Consider the following 17,358-nt stretch of genomic DNA (forward strand, 5'->3'; position numbering starts at 1 on the left):
GCGCATGGTGAATATCGAGTCAGTTGTTGATTTGCCAGGTCTAAAGCCACACTGATAAGGTCCAATCAGTTTGTTGACGGTGGGCTTTAGTCTTTCACACAATAGACTCGATAGAACCTTATATGTTATGTTGAGGAGACTTATACCACGGTAGTTGGCACAGATTATTGGGTCTCCCTTTTTGTGGATTAGGCAGAGCACACTTACATATTTACTAAGAAGCTAACGCATGCTGCTTATCAGTTCTTCGCCGCCGTGTTTGAATAGCTCGGCCGGCAATCCATCCGTCCCCGCCGCTTTGTTGGTCTTTAGGCGGCTAATTGCTAATTGAACTTCTTCATGGTCGGGCAATGGAACGTCTACTTCATAGTCATCGACTGGGGAATCGAGTTCGCCTTCTCCTGATGTGCTTTCATTGCGCGATCTTTGGATTCGGTATAGTTGTCATCAAAATGATCTTGCGGCAGGTCAAGGAAACGGGCTGTTTCCTCGGGGTCGGACCATAGTGAGAGGGGTGATAGACGAGTGGGGTTCGCTGAGCATGCAAAGAGGTGGTTAGAGTTATGCGAAGACTGATTATACGCTGGACATATATTTGGGTATGTCGGGGTCGATTCTGGATAAGTAGGAGTTTAACCTACTACAGTATCCAGAACGAGTAATGCAAGGGTCACTCTAGATTATCGTGGCAACTCAAGCTCTTTATCTGCGATGAGTGCTGTTTTGACTCCAAATACGCCATTCATTGTCAGGGACTAGGCGACGGAGTTAAGGGTTCTAGTGTAAATTGCAATCAAAGCGTGTCTATAGTGAGTTGATTCCAAATGTCGTAGAAGTAACATTGAAAAACCTTTAATATTCCAAGGAATGTACTCCGCTCCGACCTCATCAAGTCTCAACTTGTATTATTCTTTATTTTTGTTTGACAATTTATAAAGTATATCTATGAAATTATGTAAGAACATCTCTTATATCGTAATACGGCGTTACACCAAAAAATGAATGATTTTAGTTGCTACCCACTACTGCTCCCCATATAACGAGCTCACTAGTTTTTACCAGACCAGCTGACTTTAATGTGTCTATCTCAGAAATCTGCCCACGACTTAAGATAAACTAGTAACAAAAACTGTGCTTAATACTAACACGAAACTGCGGGATCTCTCAACGAGATTTTCTCATATCCCTCCAAGCGCTGTTACAATAAGAAAACACTTGGAAGGCATGTCATCAAATCTAACTGTTCCTATAGTTTTTGTCGTTGTTGTAGCGGCAGAATTTTGCCAAGTTGACCGTCCTTGACCGGGTAAAACATCCGGGTTCGTTCCGGTTACATAAACCCGACTGTCGTGGGAACGGCTACAGTCTTCACTCGTTCTTGAAACAATGTTCTATTGACACATCTTTTCGTATCCGCATCCTAACAATTCCGATAATAACAAAAAACTTGTTTATAACTGTAAAGGAATTATTTAGGTCATTTTATTTGACAACATGGGGTTTCCACAGAACCATGAACTACGAAAGTTGGGATGGCGCGAACATATTGTATTTGAAAGTATTCGAGGGTGCCAGCGCACATGTGCCCGATTGGAGTGTTTTGTTTTTGCATGCACATTAACCATGTCGCCAATCATAACAAAGCAGGCACATCAATCTTATCTGCCGCTTAGGCAAACACCGATAAACCGAAGGAAGACATTAAACCAGAGAAAGGAGAAAATCAAAAAATATGCACACAGTAAGCACTTTTGCAGCTCGGCGCATTAGGAACGTTGCAAAAACGGAAGAAATGCGAAATGAGAGAATCGGAACCACAATACTTTGCCAGCAGCTGCAGCATAGTTTTTATTGTTTACATCCTTTTCACTTCTTCATTTTGTATTCTCCTTTGTGTGCATCCTCAAGCACCCTTCTGTCAGCACGCACACACACACACGCAGGGACGTTTTTGGAAAGTGCTCGAGCAGGCACCTTGCAGCATCCCTTTTGTTGTTCGCCAAACAAATAAGTTTGCATGCATTACAAGCCTATTCACATGCAAAGTGCAAACAGATCTCATAAATTAGTAAAAGTACACTCAGCAGCTGTGCCGACACGCTGCCAGTGAGCGGCGAGCGGGAGAAATGCAAAAATAGAAACATTCGCAAAGGAGCCGAGATGAAAACATTACTGCTTGAGTGGCACAAAAGCAGAAAGAAGATGGCGGGAAGAAGGCGATTTTTTCAAGAAGTTTTTCAGCAATATCTTTCTGCTGCAGCAACAGACAATTACCCGGTTATTGCTTGTGTTGTTCTGCGCTCAGTGAGGCTTTTTATCGCTTACGCTGCCGCCGCCGCTGCCTCTGTGTGTTTGTGGGTCGACATATGTGTTTTTCGTTTTTCTCTCGTGCTTTCTCACATTTTGTGCTTACGAAGACAACTACATGTGTCGGTGGCTGCTTTCTTATTTCGGCAAGTGTGTCATTAAGTGAAGTAATGATGCCACTTCAACGGGGTGCATTAAGAGGCTTGAGCATGCACTCAGCCAAGCAAGTGTCGCTGTGTGCGCACTTTCGCACACAGTTGAGCTTAAGCAGAAGAATGCAAATATGTACATGCTTTATGCAGAGCATAAGTAATTTTCTTAACACCCGAGCCGAAAGCAGTGTGAGAATGAGCGAAAATACAGCTCAGCGAAGTGGGCAAGAAAGGAAAGTGAAAGCACTGGCTGTAGCTGTAATTCGGGACTTAAGCGCTATGTAAAAGAAGCAACGTACATCAGAAGTCTAATTCGCCTCTTCGCCCGCCTCCATGAATGATTTATTTTATTTATCTGCAACAGGAGCAGCTGCGAAATATTATCTTCGCCTTCGTTTCGTCTTTTTATCGCAAGAAAATAATGGCAACCATATCCCACAGGAGCTGCCGAAAGAGCTTAGTATACATGCTCCTCAAGTACGCTCCGCTCATTCTGCGTGTACATGTCTGTACAATCATGTTCCTTTATCCTTCTTTATTTTGAATCGATAATTTAATACGCTAATGCTTTAGTCTATTAAACTTTTTCCACTTTCCACTTTCTTTATTCTTATCGCTTTCAGAAGTGCTCCACCGCTTCGATGCAGCGCAAACGTAAGCGCCTAAAAATATGCTTCGGCAAGGCGGAACAGAACGCGGCCGCCGTCGCCAACAACATGGAAACGAACGTCGGCAACTCGCTTAGCATCAGCAACATGCGCGAGGAGACCGAGTACAGCACCAGCAACTTCGATAGCAAAAGTCACGCAACCGAGGTGACAACGGCCTCGGGGGAAGCGGAAGAGGTAAGCGTCCTTAAAATATTCCACAAAAATATCAGAAACACATTAAAATTCAATAATCGGGTTTGCATTAGAAACACACGGGTGAAGTCATAAAAAGATAAGTGAAAGGTTAGGCTCCTCTTTTCATTTTAAGCTATTGCCCGCGACTTAGTATGCGTTTAATTTAGAACTGGGTATTGGTATTTTATTTATGCGGAGGCGGTCGTAATCAAATGCCAATAAAATAGATATTAAGTGCGTGGATAAAGGCATTTGTTGCTTGGTACAATCAAACTAGCAAAGAAAAAAATATCCTTATATTTATATGTAGGTAATACCTGGGCCATAGTAAGCATTGTTGATTATCCGCGGGCTAGCAATATACAGTTATGCGAATGAGAAACGGTTTATTAACCAGCGGATCGAATGTTAGACTCTCCGTCTTAATGATGGCCAATTTCTCGAAAACAATTTCAAGTTTCAAACGGTGAATATTTTTTGAAAACAAAAAATGTCTTTAAAAAGAGCAACGAAGCAGAATAATGACCGCCTCTGGAAATTACGAATAGTAAGGCCAGACAAAAATATGCTGATAGAGTCAACAGCCATTTTTCAGGGTTTGTCCGGAAAATAATAGGGCTGAATCGATTTAAAAAAAACTATTGAACCAATTGGTACAACTCTTTAAGGCATTCTCTGGAATAGCCTTGCTAGCCGAGGTTCATGCTGCTTGGGTCCCTCAGTCATCTCAAAATGCTTGTCTCTCATCGGCCTTCTCAGGCAAGGAAACAAAAAAAGAAAATGAGGGGGGGCCACTTCTGGGCTATAGGGCGGCTGCGAAAGCATTGGGATGCCGGCCGTGGTTAGGTAAGAAAGGCGTTGTGAGCCGGGGGGTTGTCGTGGTTCAACTTTCAATCGGCTGCGATGTTTTGTCGGACCCGATTGATTTTTGAGACTCTTGAGGACTTCAACGCGTTGACTGTTTGTTCAGGAGGAACAAATTTATGGTGGACGATGCCTTTGATGTCAGAAAAGACAATGATCATCGTTTTCACTTTGTATTTGCTCATTCTTCCGCTTTTCATCAGCGACGTCTTCCCGGCCCTCCAAAAAGGCTTTTTGCTAGCGAAACGCACCACTTCTTGCTAAAACAACATCTGGGTAAGCCTGCTTGATCATAGCAAATAACTCTGTCACAGATTTATCGAGTTGCGCACAGAATTTAATCGTGTACCTCTGCTCTAACGAACGACTTGCTTTCGGCTTGCTCCATTCAGAGAGACACGTCGCGCGAAAATGTTTGTGTGATTCTCCAGGAACTCGGAGACAACTGACCAGCCGCTCGCTCGTTAGCTTGGAACACCCTCTACCGAATCCAGACGGTGCGCGCACCCTGCATTTAGAATTTGGGTTTAATTTAATACGCTCCAAGTAAGAGGAGTCTTTGAGTCTTTGAACATGTCACTAATACCGCGAAAATATCTGTTAGCTCTTTTCATTCCACCATAGGTGTTAGAAACTCTTTCATACATTTTGTTCTGATATTTATATTATATTTAGAATACAAACCTAAGCGAGTTTAAAGCTTAGATTTGTTTCAATTCACTACTTTCGTAACTCCAAACGTTTCTTTTATATCATTTTCACTTTGATCCCTCCGAAACAGTCTCAAGTCTCCGCTATTGGTGAAATCTCCACAGTCTCGCAAGAAGTGGCCAGCACCGCGCAGCAGCAACAGGCGATCGCGATTACATTAACCACATCAGCACAGCATTTGGCTATCGCTGGTGCTGCTCAGACCACCGCCGGCAAGGAGGCCACGTCAACCAACAAGCTGCTCTCGAGCATACCAAATCCCTACCACAAGCTGGCTAAACGCCGCCAAATGCTCGAAGCGAAGCGCGAACGCAAAGCCGCACAAACATTGGCCATCATCACAGGCGTCTTCGCCATCTGCTGGCTGCCTTTCTTCGTCATGGCGCTCATGCTGTCGCTCTGCAAGGAATGCCACATCAGCGCCGCACTCACGTCACTCTTCCTCTGGCTGGGCTACTTCAACTCGACACTCAACCCGATCATCTACACCATTTTCAATCCGGAGTTCCGACGCGCCTTCCAACGCATCCTCTGCGGACGCAAACGCACGCTGCCCAGCCGCAGCGGGAAGATTTGATTCTGAGAGTAGTTGAGTAGCGTGGTCGTTACTTTTGTATCGCCACGCTACAACACATGCAAACGAGGTGAGTCAAGTGCGTCCACATGCTCCACTGCCTCGCAAGTGGCTCTGAAGTAGTTGTCCTACAAGCACTCTGTCTGTCTTGCATAACGGCAGTGCGTACGCACAAACACACGTTTTTGAAAAACTAAAAAAGTTGGAGTCGACATAACTCAGTCTTTGTTTGTGTTGTTCACTCGTGTTTTGCAGATACTAACCGAACGGAGCACACAGCTGAAATACACAGCATGTAATAACAGTAAACACCGACAACAACAACAACACGAGTAACACCACACAACCAATCCCCGCCCAGTGACTACATCGAAGTTGCACGTCTCCTCGCCAGTTGATTCACACAAGCAAGCAGCGAAAGCAAACAAGCAAACAAACGAACAGACGAAAGTCACTAAGAAGTGCCAGATTCACCTATGGCAACTCGTGTAGAGGGCTGCCCCGCCCTGCCCTTGCGACATTTCAGCAAACTCGCCGCCACTGCACACCCCCGACCGCACCACTCACGCACGCAGCGCCATTCGATGCACTCGCGTGTAATTCCCTCCTTATGCAAATAACAAGCAACGAAGAACTCTCCGAGCATATGCGATACACAAATACCACTTGAGCATGTGATGTGACTAGAATGAAAAGTACATGCGGTTGGTGAGTGTGTGCGTGTGCAAATATGGCACTTCCGCTGCGAATAAACACACAGCCGCCGCACACTCACCCGTTCACCCGCGCGGGTGCTCCGAGTTGTAAGTGTTTGCTCATGGAAGTGAACTCGTCTGGAAATTTAGCAGCAATTTCTTTGGTAAGTAAATATGTAAGCGAATAAAGCGTTGCTGCGGTGAGTAATTGACTTTTTTGGCCCCCTTGTGATAATTTTTCCTAATTTTACTTTAAATAAACAAAAAAAAAAATGTTTCACCATAATGACGGATCAAGTGCGGCATTGATAAGTCAGTTGGGAATGTCATGGTGTCGTGGTAACTTCACAACAAATCGAAATTAATTGAGTGTAAAGCGGAGATTTTCAATCAGCGAATTCCTCAGTCCACAGGAAGCTTAAAAAATTCTTTAGGAAATAGTGCTCCATACTTTTATTTAAAGAGAATGTCCTTGAGCATTGTATTTGCACATTACCAATCTAATGTATTATTATTGTACAATATTCATATTGAATATGGCTCTGATAAATACATTAAAAAACTCTTCCGAAAAGCATACATGAAGTCTTCAATATTGGAAAAGACTTCTGTTCTCCTCAGAACCTTTCCCTCGAAAACTCGTAATGTGGACTCATCAGATGTTGTCTTCGTCCATCCCTCTCCATATATCAAGACGGGAATAACGAGTGACTTATAGAGTTCGTCGATAGGGAACTTTTCTTCTCAGTTGCCTACTCATTCCAAAGTAGCACCTGTTAGATAGAGTTATTCTGCGTTGGTTTTCGAGGCTGACATTGTTGTTGGTGCTAATTCTGGTTCCAAGATAGACGAATTTATCTACGACTTCGAAGTTATGACTGTCAACAGTGACGTGGGAGACAGGTCGCGAGTGTGACGTATTTGATCACAGGAGATATTTCGTCTTGCCCTCGTTCACCACCAGACCCATTTGCTTCGCTTCCTTATCCATTCTGTAGAAAGCAGAACTAACGGCGCTCGTGTTGAGCCAATCATATCGATGTCATCGGCGTAGGCTAATAGCTGTGCACTCCTATAAAAGATTGTAGTTTCTCTATTCAGGTCTGCAGCTCGAATTATTTTCTCCAAGAGCAGATTGAAGAAGTCGCATGAAAGGGAGTCTGCTTGTCTAAAACCTCATTTGGTATCGAACCGCTCGGAGAGGTCCTGACGGAACTTTGGTATTGCTCAACGACAGTTTACACATCCGTACTAGTTTTGCGGGGATACCAAATTCAGACATCGCGGCATAAAGGCAGCTCCTTTTCGTGCTGTCGAAAGCAGCTTTGAAATCGACAAAAAGGTGGTGTGTGCCGATTCTCCTTTCACGGGTCTTTTCCAAAATTTGGCGCATGGTGAATATCGAGTCAGTTGTTGATTTGCCAGGTCTAAAGCCACACTGACAAGGTCCAATCAGTTTGTTGACGGTGGGCTTTAGTCTTTCACACAATAGACTCTATCGAACCTTATATGTTATGTTGAGGAGACTTATACCACGGTAGCTGGCACAGATTATTGGGTCTCCCTTTTTGTGGATTAGGCAGAGCACATTCAAATTCCAATCATTGGACATGCTTTCGTCCGACCATATTCTACAAAGAAGCTGATGCATGCTCCTTATCAGTTCTTCGCCGCCGTGTTTGAAAAGCTCGGCCGGCAATCCATCGGACCCGGTGCTTTGTTGTTCTTCCGACGGTTAATTACCATTCGACCTTCTTCATGGTCGGATGTTCGGTTCAAACGGATGTTCTTTGGCTACAAAGAGGGCACTTGGTCTAAGACCGGAAGTCGTGAGCTGCTTGAGCCATATGTAAAAGGATCGTTTCTGGCCACTCCCAAGTAAATGGCAATCAGAAAACTTTTCTCGCTCCTGTGAATTCTCAAGAACGTGTCACTAAAATCCAATTTCCCCACAATTTATAACTGTTTTGTTATGCTTTATAGAATTAATATAATTAGGCATTGTTTGTGCTTGAAATTTATTTGTATATCTTGACCTCTGCAAAACATAATTAAAAAGCACACTTCGGAAATTTGATAAATAAACTCGGCATTTGTTTAACAAAAACAATAACTACTAAATATGTTATTTTATTGCAGCTTAAGTTTCTGAGGGCACCCGAGCATGGGAAATCGTACAACCGACTGATAACGGCCACGCACATGTAAACCAACAAGCAATAAGCACACACACATACACATACAAACACCAACTCACCGAATTTGTGATTTGATAGCAACTGAAGTTCGATACTTAAAGGTAAACAAGCCGCTCGTCAACGCCAAGTGGCGAGCCCAGCAGCCAGTCGTCTGGTTGCAGTGGCTGTTGCAACTGTCTGCATTTATTATATAACATTATATGTAGGTATGTAAGTGTGTATGCGTGCCGTGGCATTTCGTTTATTTTGCAGCATGTGCCAATTTCATTTCCTTATTCGAGTAACGGAACGAATGAATAGCGCGACTTGTGAGCAGCGATGTGACTGTGTGCGTGCGTGTGTGTGTTTGCTGAAAAGTTGGCTTTCTCGGCGGTGGTGCACAAAGTTAATTAAAACTGCATTTCGCGTCCTCACAAAAACGGGAAACCAACTTGAACACATGAGCGCACAACCATACGCACACACACAGTCTCACGAACACACTCGTGCTCAATGGCGTTTGGTTGCTGCCACACTCTTCACAGCGCATCTCAACTCTATTTTGTGCTTGTGTGCGAATATAATCTGCGCGCCTGAATGCGAGTGTGTACATATGTATATGTACGTGTGTGTGTGTGAGTGTCATATAAGTATGTGAATGTAATCTCATTAACCCGAAAGTAAATAACGCACTTGGAAGATTTTGGTGTTAATTAGGTCTCCAATGCTCTCTTCCTCTCTTTCACTGCCCTCCTCCGCTGCCTCGCCAACTGCTGCCAACCCGTTCACCCGCTCACCCTCCGGCCGACAGCTAAATAGCTACAGCGCGCTGACAATCTGGACACCAGTCACATGTCCCAGCCATCTTCCAAAAGCCAATTAAAGGATTTTTCGTCATTAAATCTACTTTTGTTACAGACACATACATATGTATAGCGGTGACACATATGTATGTACACACACAACTAAACATACAACATATATACAATATTTAGAGAGAGAGAGAGCGAGAATCAACTAACAAATATACTTGTACTTGTAAGTAAGTATGTAGTTTGTAGTGGCATAAATTAAGTGAAAGTAAACGATACGCTTTTAAAGAGACACAAAAACAAAGTTTTAATAGTATTTAGAATGATTTACTACGTTTTTTAAGAACTCGCAAAGTCTTCTGATAGTCTTGGGAACAACTATATACATATATACCTACTTATAAGTGGATATTAACTGAACCCATGTGCATATATATATATGTAACTGTAAACTTAAGTACTTAACTGTGCAATCGCAAGTCAAAAATCAAAAGTATTTATAAATTCGTTAGTGTAAGTATATGTCAGTGATTGTTAGTACATAGTTTAAGGCATTGCGTCATATTACTCATATAACTGTACATACAAAAACAAAAAAAAAGTTAAAAATTGATAATATTTTTGTGCATTCAGCGTTCTTTTACTCGGCATATGTACGTGTGTAGGTTATCACTTAGTCACTTATGTACTGCGCACTCATACATAGTACTTATGTAAATGTATATAAAGCTCAGTTATCATAATCGCATTTCTATTGTATGTATGTATGTATGTTCGATTTGAGATTTGAATATGCCTAAGTAGATTAGTGTGCTAAGCTTATTTTTCGACTTTGTTGCGCGCAATGCGCTCCCCAGGAAATGGGACTTTATGGTGCCATGGTGAACCTGCATAAGCCCACAGGACCCTTTTAAATCCCTGCCTTGTTAATAACTTTGTAAATAGATTAAGTGTGTACGGTTCGTTTTGAGCGCATATTTTTTCAGCTTACCTGTTGGTGTAACTAGCAAATGAATTCGCGACAACCACAGCAACAAAACCATAATAATAATGTTAATAAGTGTAACTAGAAACGCTGGCAATATATAGATTTGAAAATAAACTGTCTGTAAAAAACTGCATCACTTTTGGTTTCATTTCATTGGCGTAAAGTAGTTTTGATTGTATTGCAGGCTTTCGCACATCGGAGCAAGTGATGTGACTTGATGGGAATTTAAATTCAATTTTCACTCTTTTGCTAATCACGCACTCACATCAAGATGCCTATTAATTTACATATAAAGATGAATTATGGAAATTAAACAATGACTGCTAATTCCAACCTTTAATCTTTGCCCTTGAAAGGTGAGTATGGATGTCTGTTAAATTAAGGTTATGAAAGCTCTACCTTGCAATTCCACTGGATTCGCTTTTTAAGTCAAAATTAAATATGTAAAGAATAACGGCAATTAAGGAAGCATAATGTATAGGATAGTCGAAAAAGTAAATTTTTTTGTACTTCTAATCAAACTTCAACTTAGTTTTTTTTCATATTTATTATGAACTTTAATGAACCAAATATGTACCATTTTAGTCGACCACTTTTAGCCATTTTTACCGCTAGACACATTACTCCATCAGTGCAAAACTTTTCTGGTTTCTCGGCGAAAAACTGCGACAAGTCATTTCACAGGCTCTTTTGAAGACAACTTTACTCCATTAAGGGAGTTCTGCATTGACCGAAACAAATGGTAGTCGGATGGTGAAAAGACAGGGCTATATGGTGGATGCATCACAACTTCCCAGCCATGCTCTCCCAGCTTTTGCCGAGTCATCAAAGATGTGTGTGGTCTAGCGTTGTCCTGATGGAAGACGAAGCCTTTTCCTTTGATCAGTTCTGGCCTTTTTTCGATTGCTTGCTTCAATCTCATTAGTTGTTGACAGTAAAATATAGAATCAATTGTTCGACCAGGCTGGAGCAGTTCATACGAGCAGTGGATGATTCCTTTCCATTTCCACCAAACACTCCGCATAACCTTTTGAGGCGTCATCCCTGGCTTAGCGACCATTTGTTGAGCTTCACCACGCTTGGACCATGATCTTCTTCATACATTGTTGTGGTATTTGATCCACTTTTCGTCTGTTTTTCCTTTCGCTTCAGAAGTGGTTCGATTTCATTTTGCTGTCAGCAAAGAATCGCAGATGTTAATTCGGTCCATTTAATATTTCACAGACAATTAATATGGTACCCAAACATCGAGCTTCCTTTAGAAGCCAGCCTTTTTTAAATGGCTCCAAAGCGTTTGATGATGAATGTTAAGTTCCTTAACGATAGCATGGCTGCTTATGTGTCAGGTTTGGTTACTCTTTTCCTTAATTTCATCGACTTTTTCAACGATATGTCGACCAGAGCGAGGTGCATCTTTTACATCGAAATTTCCAGAACGGAAGCAAGCGAAACATTGCCGTGCTAAACGAGCTGATACAGCATTATCTCCGCAAACTTCACAAATTTCAGTGGCGGCTTGCGTGGCATTCTTCTCTTTTTCATACAAAAATTTCAAAATATAGCGAATTTCTTCATTATTTTTACACATTTTGGAACTTTTTGTCACATTTTCCGAATTTAATTTTTTTTAGTTAAATGAATGAATCTATTGACAAAATACGAAAAGAACTTTTCGACTAGCCAATATATTTCTATTAAGTTAGACTTAGAGGTGCTAAATTCAAATGGTAACCAGTACTGTGACCCTCAACACACGCTTAGGGCTACTTAAACTCACCGGCTACTCAAAAGTGACCAAAGCTCTTATAACAATACAAATATTTTCCTTTTTCCTCGCCAAATGATCAGATGTCAAGAGTCTGTGGAGTGAGTTTGCCGCGACTAAATATAGTCAGAGAATGGAAAATTGATTTTTACGCAAAGCCAACGAAATTTAAGAAATTTACTGCCGCTGTCCTTCGCACCCGCAATAAGACGCTGAACTTTGAAGTTGGCGCTGCAGAAATTTACTCTGGAAAATTGAACTGCTCTGTTGATTTTTCATCTTTGCGAAGTATTTCGACGCCTTGTACACACATCCACATATAAGTAGCGAAAACATGTGTGCTTATGCGTCAAGTTTCAATTTTCAGCATAGTTGAATGAGCGCAGCAAATGGAAGTGGCACAATGAGTGTGTAACTAAGAAATTAAAATTGCTTTCGAAAAGTCAACGCACAACTGTATCATTAACATTCACATTAAAAGCGGAATAATGGCAGTTCCGGCGACGTAGATGCTGAAAATAGCAAACGCACAAAGTGTACGCCATGACGTATGAGCAACACAAGAAACGCAACGCACCTCTTCTGGGTCTGAAGCTTAAAGTTTCACAACAGCTTCAGCTTTTGAGGCAAAAGAAGGTATTAACGAACCTCGAATTTAAAAATATAATTTCTCTATACCTTCACATAGCTCCTTTATACACAAAACGTCAGAAGGGAATGGAGTTCGATAAGCTATTTGAGACTTTTAAATTTTAATAGGATCCAGTAAATGAAAAAATTACTAAGAATCCTTAGCAATTGCCACCGTACGTGACTCCTTTAAACAATATATCTTCTAGAGAGAATAAGAGGAAGTATTGAAAATTGTTGCTAACGGTTTTAAAGGGTAATTGAGGTATTGTATTTGCCTCCAACTGATTCACCAAATAGCTCCCTGAAATTAATTTAATGTGGGAACGAAAAATTTTCATAACTGAACTCAATACTCAAATCTGCTTAGATAACTGAACTCAGTACTTCCTTAAACACACACAAAATAGATTAAACAGGTCAATCGTCGAAATCTCAATTCAGTGCTTTTTAAGAAATTCTGAAAAATACAAAAGAGGTCTCTTAAACTCGCTACATTTCTACTTCAGTGGCAACGTATGCGCACCTTCGCTTCCTGAGGTATTTAATCAACAACTAGAAGGCATTACCGATCCAAGTTTACGGTTTTACTGCATTTTATTTTGCCTGCCTTTGATTGCCTTGCGGTCATCGAGTCCGTTTACGTCTGTTTGTGCCACAGCAGTCGGCTTCGTTTGCTTTAAACGACTTGCTGCGTTTGATTTATGGCTGCGTAACTGTAAACATAAAAGTAACGGTATATGCAACCTCACTGTAGCATGTCTCAAGTCATACCGAAATCCAACAGTTTATGAGGAATCGGATAATTACCATCGTTGCAAATCTTATGGACGAAACCAAAGCGAGACGGCAACAAAGCACGAATACTAAAAGGGACAAAAACGAGCAATAATTTCGCATTAATCATATACAGCCACAATTAGGTGGAACAATTCGCAAGTAGTTAAGGTGGAATCATCCCAAAATGGCCTAAAGAACAGTTCAGCTTGGTACCCTCATTTCGACTAGTTCACTTCCTCTTCATATAAACAGACCTCGTATAATGTCGAAGGTAAGTTTCCTTTATATGTGCAGAATTCTTCAGTATTTTTATAGCCTGATCAGGTTATGTCAAAGAAGAAGGAAACGTAGGAGACCGTGTAAAATATATATATTCATGATCAGCGTGTTGAGTTGAGCTGATTTAGTCATGTTTGTCGATCCGTCTGTCCGTATATACGCGGAATATTCCGATAATTTTTGATTTTTGAAAATTTGCACACCTCTTTGCTTTCTTAAACGCTGATACCTTTTTTAATGGGCCGATATCGGACCACTGTAAGATATAGCTGCCATGCAAACTGAACGATTTAAATGGAGTTCCCACAATAATCGAGTAACCGCACCTGTTAACTCGAGACCATGCCTCGCAATTATCTCAGAAATGTCTTCTGCCTTTACAAAAAAACAACAACGACAACAATAGTAATTTAGTTCTTGTATGGAAACCTTTTTATTTGGTAAGATAGGGTAGGTTAGATTAGGTAAATATGCAGATTTCTCATAATAATGATTCTAAACGACCTTTCCATATCGACAATATATCTGGAACTTGCCACAAATTTATTGGGGCGGACAGCCAATTCGATGGCATCGTTAAAAAATGCAACCGAGATGCTCCAATTTTCATCCGATGAAATCTGGACTGTGAAGGAGAGAGTGTCCGGATGTTTGCACTCATCTTTTTCATTCCAACTTTGACAAGGTGCCCTCTCCAGAAGCCTTCGCGTCATTAAATGAGTCCCAATGGTATCATTGCGGCAATGTGAGCTTTGTTAAGAGCTGGTAGTTCAGTGGACCTGATGCACTCTCTGGGACAGAAGGTTTAGCTCGCGTGTAGCTCATAGTTCCAACGACCGTTTACACGCAGACAGGGGAACCCCTGTTCTTTCCCATCCTAATGGGGTTTAGGTAAGTGTGCTCTGTCAAGCGAGCTCAACGGCTTTACTATTTCTGATGATTCCGCTATGGCCAGGCACCCATACAAGTTTAAAATGAAGGTAGCTTGATGCTACTGTTAGTATAGTCAATCATTTCTTGACTAGCTTTGAGCTCACAGTCATAGCTATTTACCTACATAAATGAAGCAGCACTTCGGAGATATATCTGCTGCTACCGCAGAACACTTCATCCAGTTTCCCGGACTCCAAGTACATAGCAGCGATCCAAGCTGGCCGACCAAAATCAAATTCTTCTATGAAAACTTTTTATTTGTGAAGGGTATTTGAGCTTCGATGCACCAAAGCTAACCATTTTTTCTTGTTAATTACATAACGCACGCATGGACGATACTGCCACATTTGTATTAGTCTCTCAAATCCACATTCTAACTTTCTCCAATTCAATTAGGTGCACAAATACCATTTGTTACAATTTAATTATGCCGTTACGAAGAGAATGGCTCATTTTAAAGAGCTCGACATTTAAAATAAAGTTACAGTATAAGCAAAGTTCGCAGGCAGCCTCACCGCTCGGCGGTCAAATGAATTAATCACTTAGCAAAATTTGTGTCTCGACACTTTCGCACAATAGCGACAAAAACAACAACAACAGTAATTGGCAAGTTGGCATGCAACGCACGACAAAATATGGAAATAGAAACAAATGGCAAACAATGCGAAAGTTCAAGCAACCAAATGCGAATTAAATAAATATACCCCCCCCCCCCCAAAAAAAAAACAAAAAATTAATAAAATCATTTGCAACACAGCGGTCAAAGTTGAAAGTTCAACGAGTCGACTAGTCAACGAATCAACCGCACCGCCGAGCTACGAGCTTCATTCAATCCATTTACCGTGCACTGTGTGGGCTGATGAGGCTACTTAATGTGACGGAATGCCATAGAGAGAGATGATACGCTTCGCAAATAAACAACATCAACAACAACAAAATGATATATTTGTCATAACTTGTGTAATGTCAACTTTGCTTAATAATGACAGTTCGGAGCGGACGACTTCGGCGCAGTGAAGAAACGCTGACGCTGAGGTGAACGGTGGTGGGGGGAGAGGCAGTACGAGCGTGTTAACGGCAGCGCCAAGTGTGTTTGCCGATGCGCTGGTTTGGCGTTGCTTAGTTAGGGTGTAATTCCCAGCCTCACACGTGTTTGCTTGTATGAACGTGGCTCCTCCTGTGCGTGGGTGCATGTGTGCGTGCAGGTGTAATTGTCAACTTAATGACTTCCACTTGGCACGTTTCAAGTTCCAGTTGATGCGCAGCAGGCGCTATAGCATCAAATACACCAACAACAGCAACAACAACAAATAGCCAACAACGATGATTGTCTCAAAGTGATGATAACTACTTTACACAATAGCAACAATGGCTGCTCACCGTATTTGCAGCACTAATGATATTACGGCGGTGCACACAGGTACATCGAGCAAATACAAAATAACATAATTGCATTAGAAGCACCACTTAGGGTGCCACCAACTGGCAACAGGCAACAGACAGCTGACAGCTCAACTATGCAGCTCGAGAGCGCACCGTTACAAAATTTCAACTACTTGTGTCCGCCACACTTGTTTGTGTGTGTGTGCGTGTTATTGGCGAGTCCGAGTCGCCGGAGAAGACGTTAGTTGGCCGTCGCCGTAGTCGCTTTCGACTTGGCACTGGCATTAGCGACGATAACTAAGTTTGCTGCAATAAAACCCACAATAAGATGTAACTTTTGAAAACAATCAAACTGAATTAAAAACAACAACAAACAACATCGTAAGCTGCCACACACGCGTGACACATTCTAAAGTGTCTGGGTGATACGCGAAGTGCTGGGCGGCTCCACAGCCACCATTAAACCAAAATGTGGCACGAACGTGTTTCCATAAAGCGTGGCACTGTGGCCGGGGGAGCGGGGCGCTTAGTGGCTGCAAATGCACACGCATGTGTGGTTCGTGTAATTGTTGTTGTTGCTGTTATTGACGAAATTGGTAAGCTGCGAGCGTTGGCAAACACAATATGGTAGCGTTGTCAACGGGAATTAAGTCATAACAGGAATTTTTTGTACAAACAACACAGATCTGGCACTAAGCTAGATGACAACAACTACAAAGTACCGCGAGATTATTTACTGTCAACTTATTCCCGAGTCATGGAATTCGTTAGCTTGTGCTTGCCTCTCCATTAGAAGTTTGTAAGATAGCTTGAGCACTACAACGTTTGACCTTGAGACCCCTTGAAACGTTATTGTGGACTTCCCATGTTCACTGGCGTGAGCTTCATCAGGGAAATGTTCGGAAATTAATTCGATTTTTCATTCTGGCCCACTCTGTTATAGAATTCAAAATCCATGAACACCAAATACAGTTAATTGGTGTGAATGAGAGCAAGTGGCTTCGTGTCTAAAAGTACAGTTGTCAAGCAAGTATCGAAATAACACTGAGCCCATATACTTTGCTCACTCTTTTCCGATATTAATTGAACTTCAGTTTGTCACTCTGAAGGGCTTAAATGCCGAAAGCAGACCCGGCCTTGTTTGCTGGCACGCAAACCGCACTGACACACCTAAGCACTCGCCTAAAAGCCAAACAAGCTGCCTGAGCAACGTAATGCGGCTGGCCAAAAAAGCCAACACACACACAGACAATTTGAGTATCTGTCGGTAATTAGAGCAACAGCTGTGGCTATTACCATAAATTTACCACTTTTCCACCGATTACGCCTGCTCACCTAGTCGGCTGCTCCGACGATGTTTAGTAAACACGCTCGGCGGCGGCGCAGGGGTGGCAGCTTATCGCAAGTAAACATTTATTGCACAGTGTGCCGAATATTTGCCGAATCACAGATGTTGAAATGCT

General features: G+C 42.0%; 1 protein-coding gene across 3 annotated transcripts in view; it reads left to right on the forward strand.

Moving 5' to 3' along the window:
* LOC120771124 (5-hydroxytryptamine receptor 2B) overlaps nt 1–10,258 on the forward strand; it is a 31,944-nt gene extending 21,686 nt beyond the window's left edge. For all 3 annotated transcript variants that reach the window (XM_040098973.1, XM_040098974.1, XM_040098976.1), the window contains 5 exons: nt 3,083–3,304; nt 4,950–5,523; nt 5,709–6,312; nt 8,288–8,447; nt 9,137–10,258. In XM_040098973.1, the coding sequence (XP_039954907.1) occupies nt 3,083–3,304; nt 4,950–5,456 (729 nt within the window). In that variant the 3' untranslated portion in view covers nt 5,457–5,523; nt 5,709–6,312; nt 8,288–8,447; nt 9,137–10,258. The remainder of the gene's footprint in view (nt 1–3,082; nt 3,305–4,949; nt 5,524–5,708; nt 6,313–8,287; nt 8,448–9,136) is intronic.
* The last annotated feature ends 7,100 nt before the right edge of the window (nt 10,259–17,358 follow it).

This window comes from Bactrocera tryoni, chromosome 3 (assembly GCF_016617805.1).
Source record: "Bactrocera tryoni isolate S06 chromosome 3, CSIRO_BtryS06_freeze2, whole genome shotgun sequence".
NCBI classification, from domain to species: Eukaryota; Metazoa; Arthropoda; class Insecta; order Diptera; family Tephritidae; genus Bactrocera; species Bactrocera tryoni.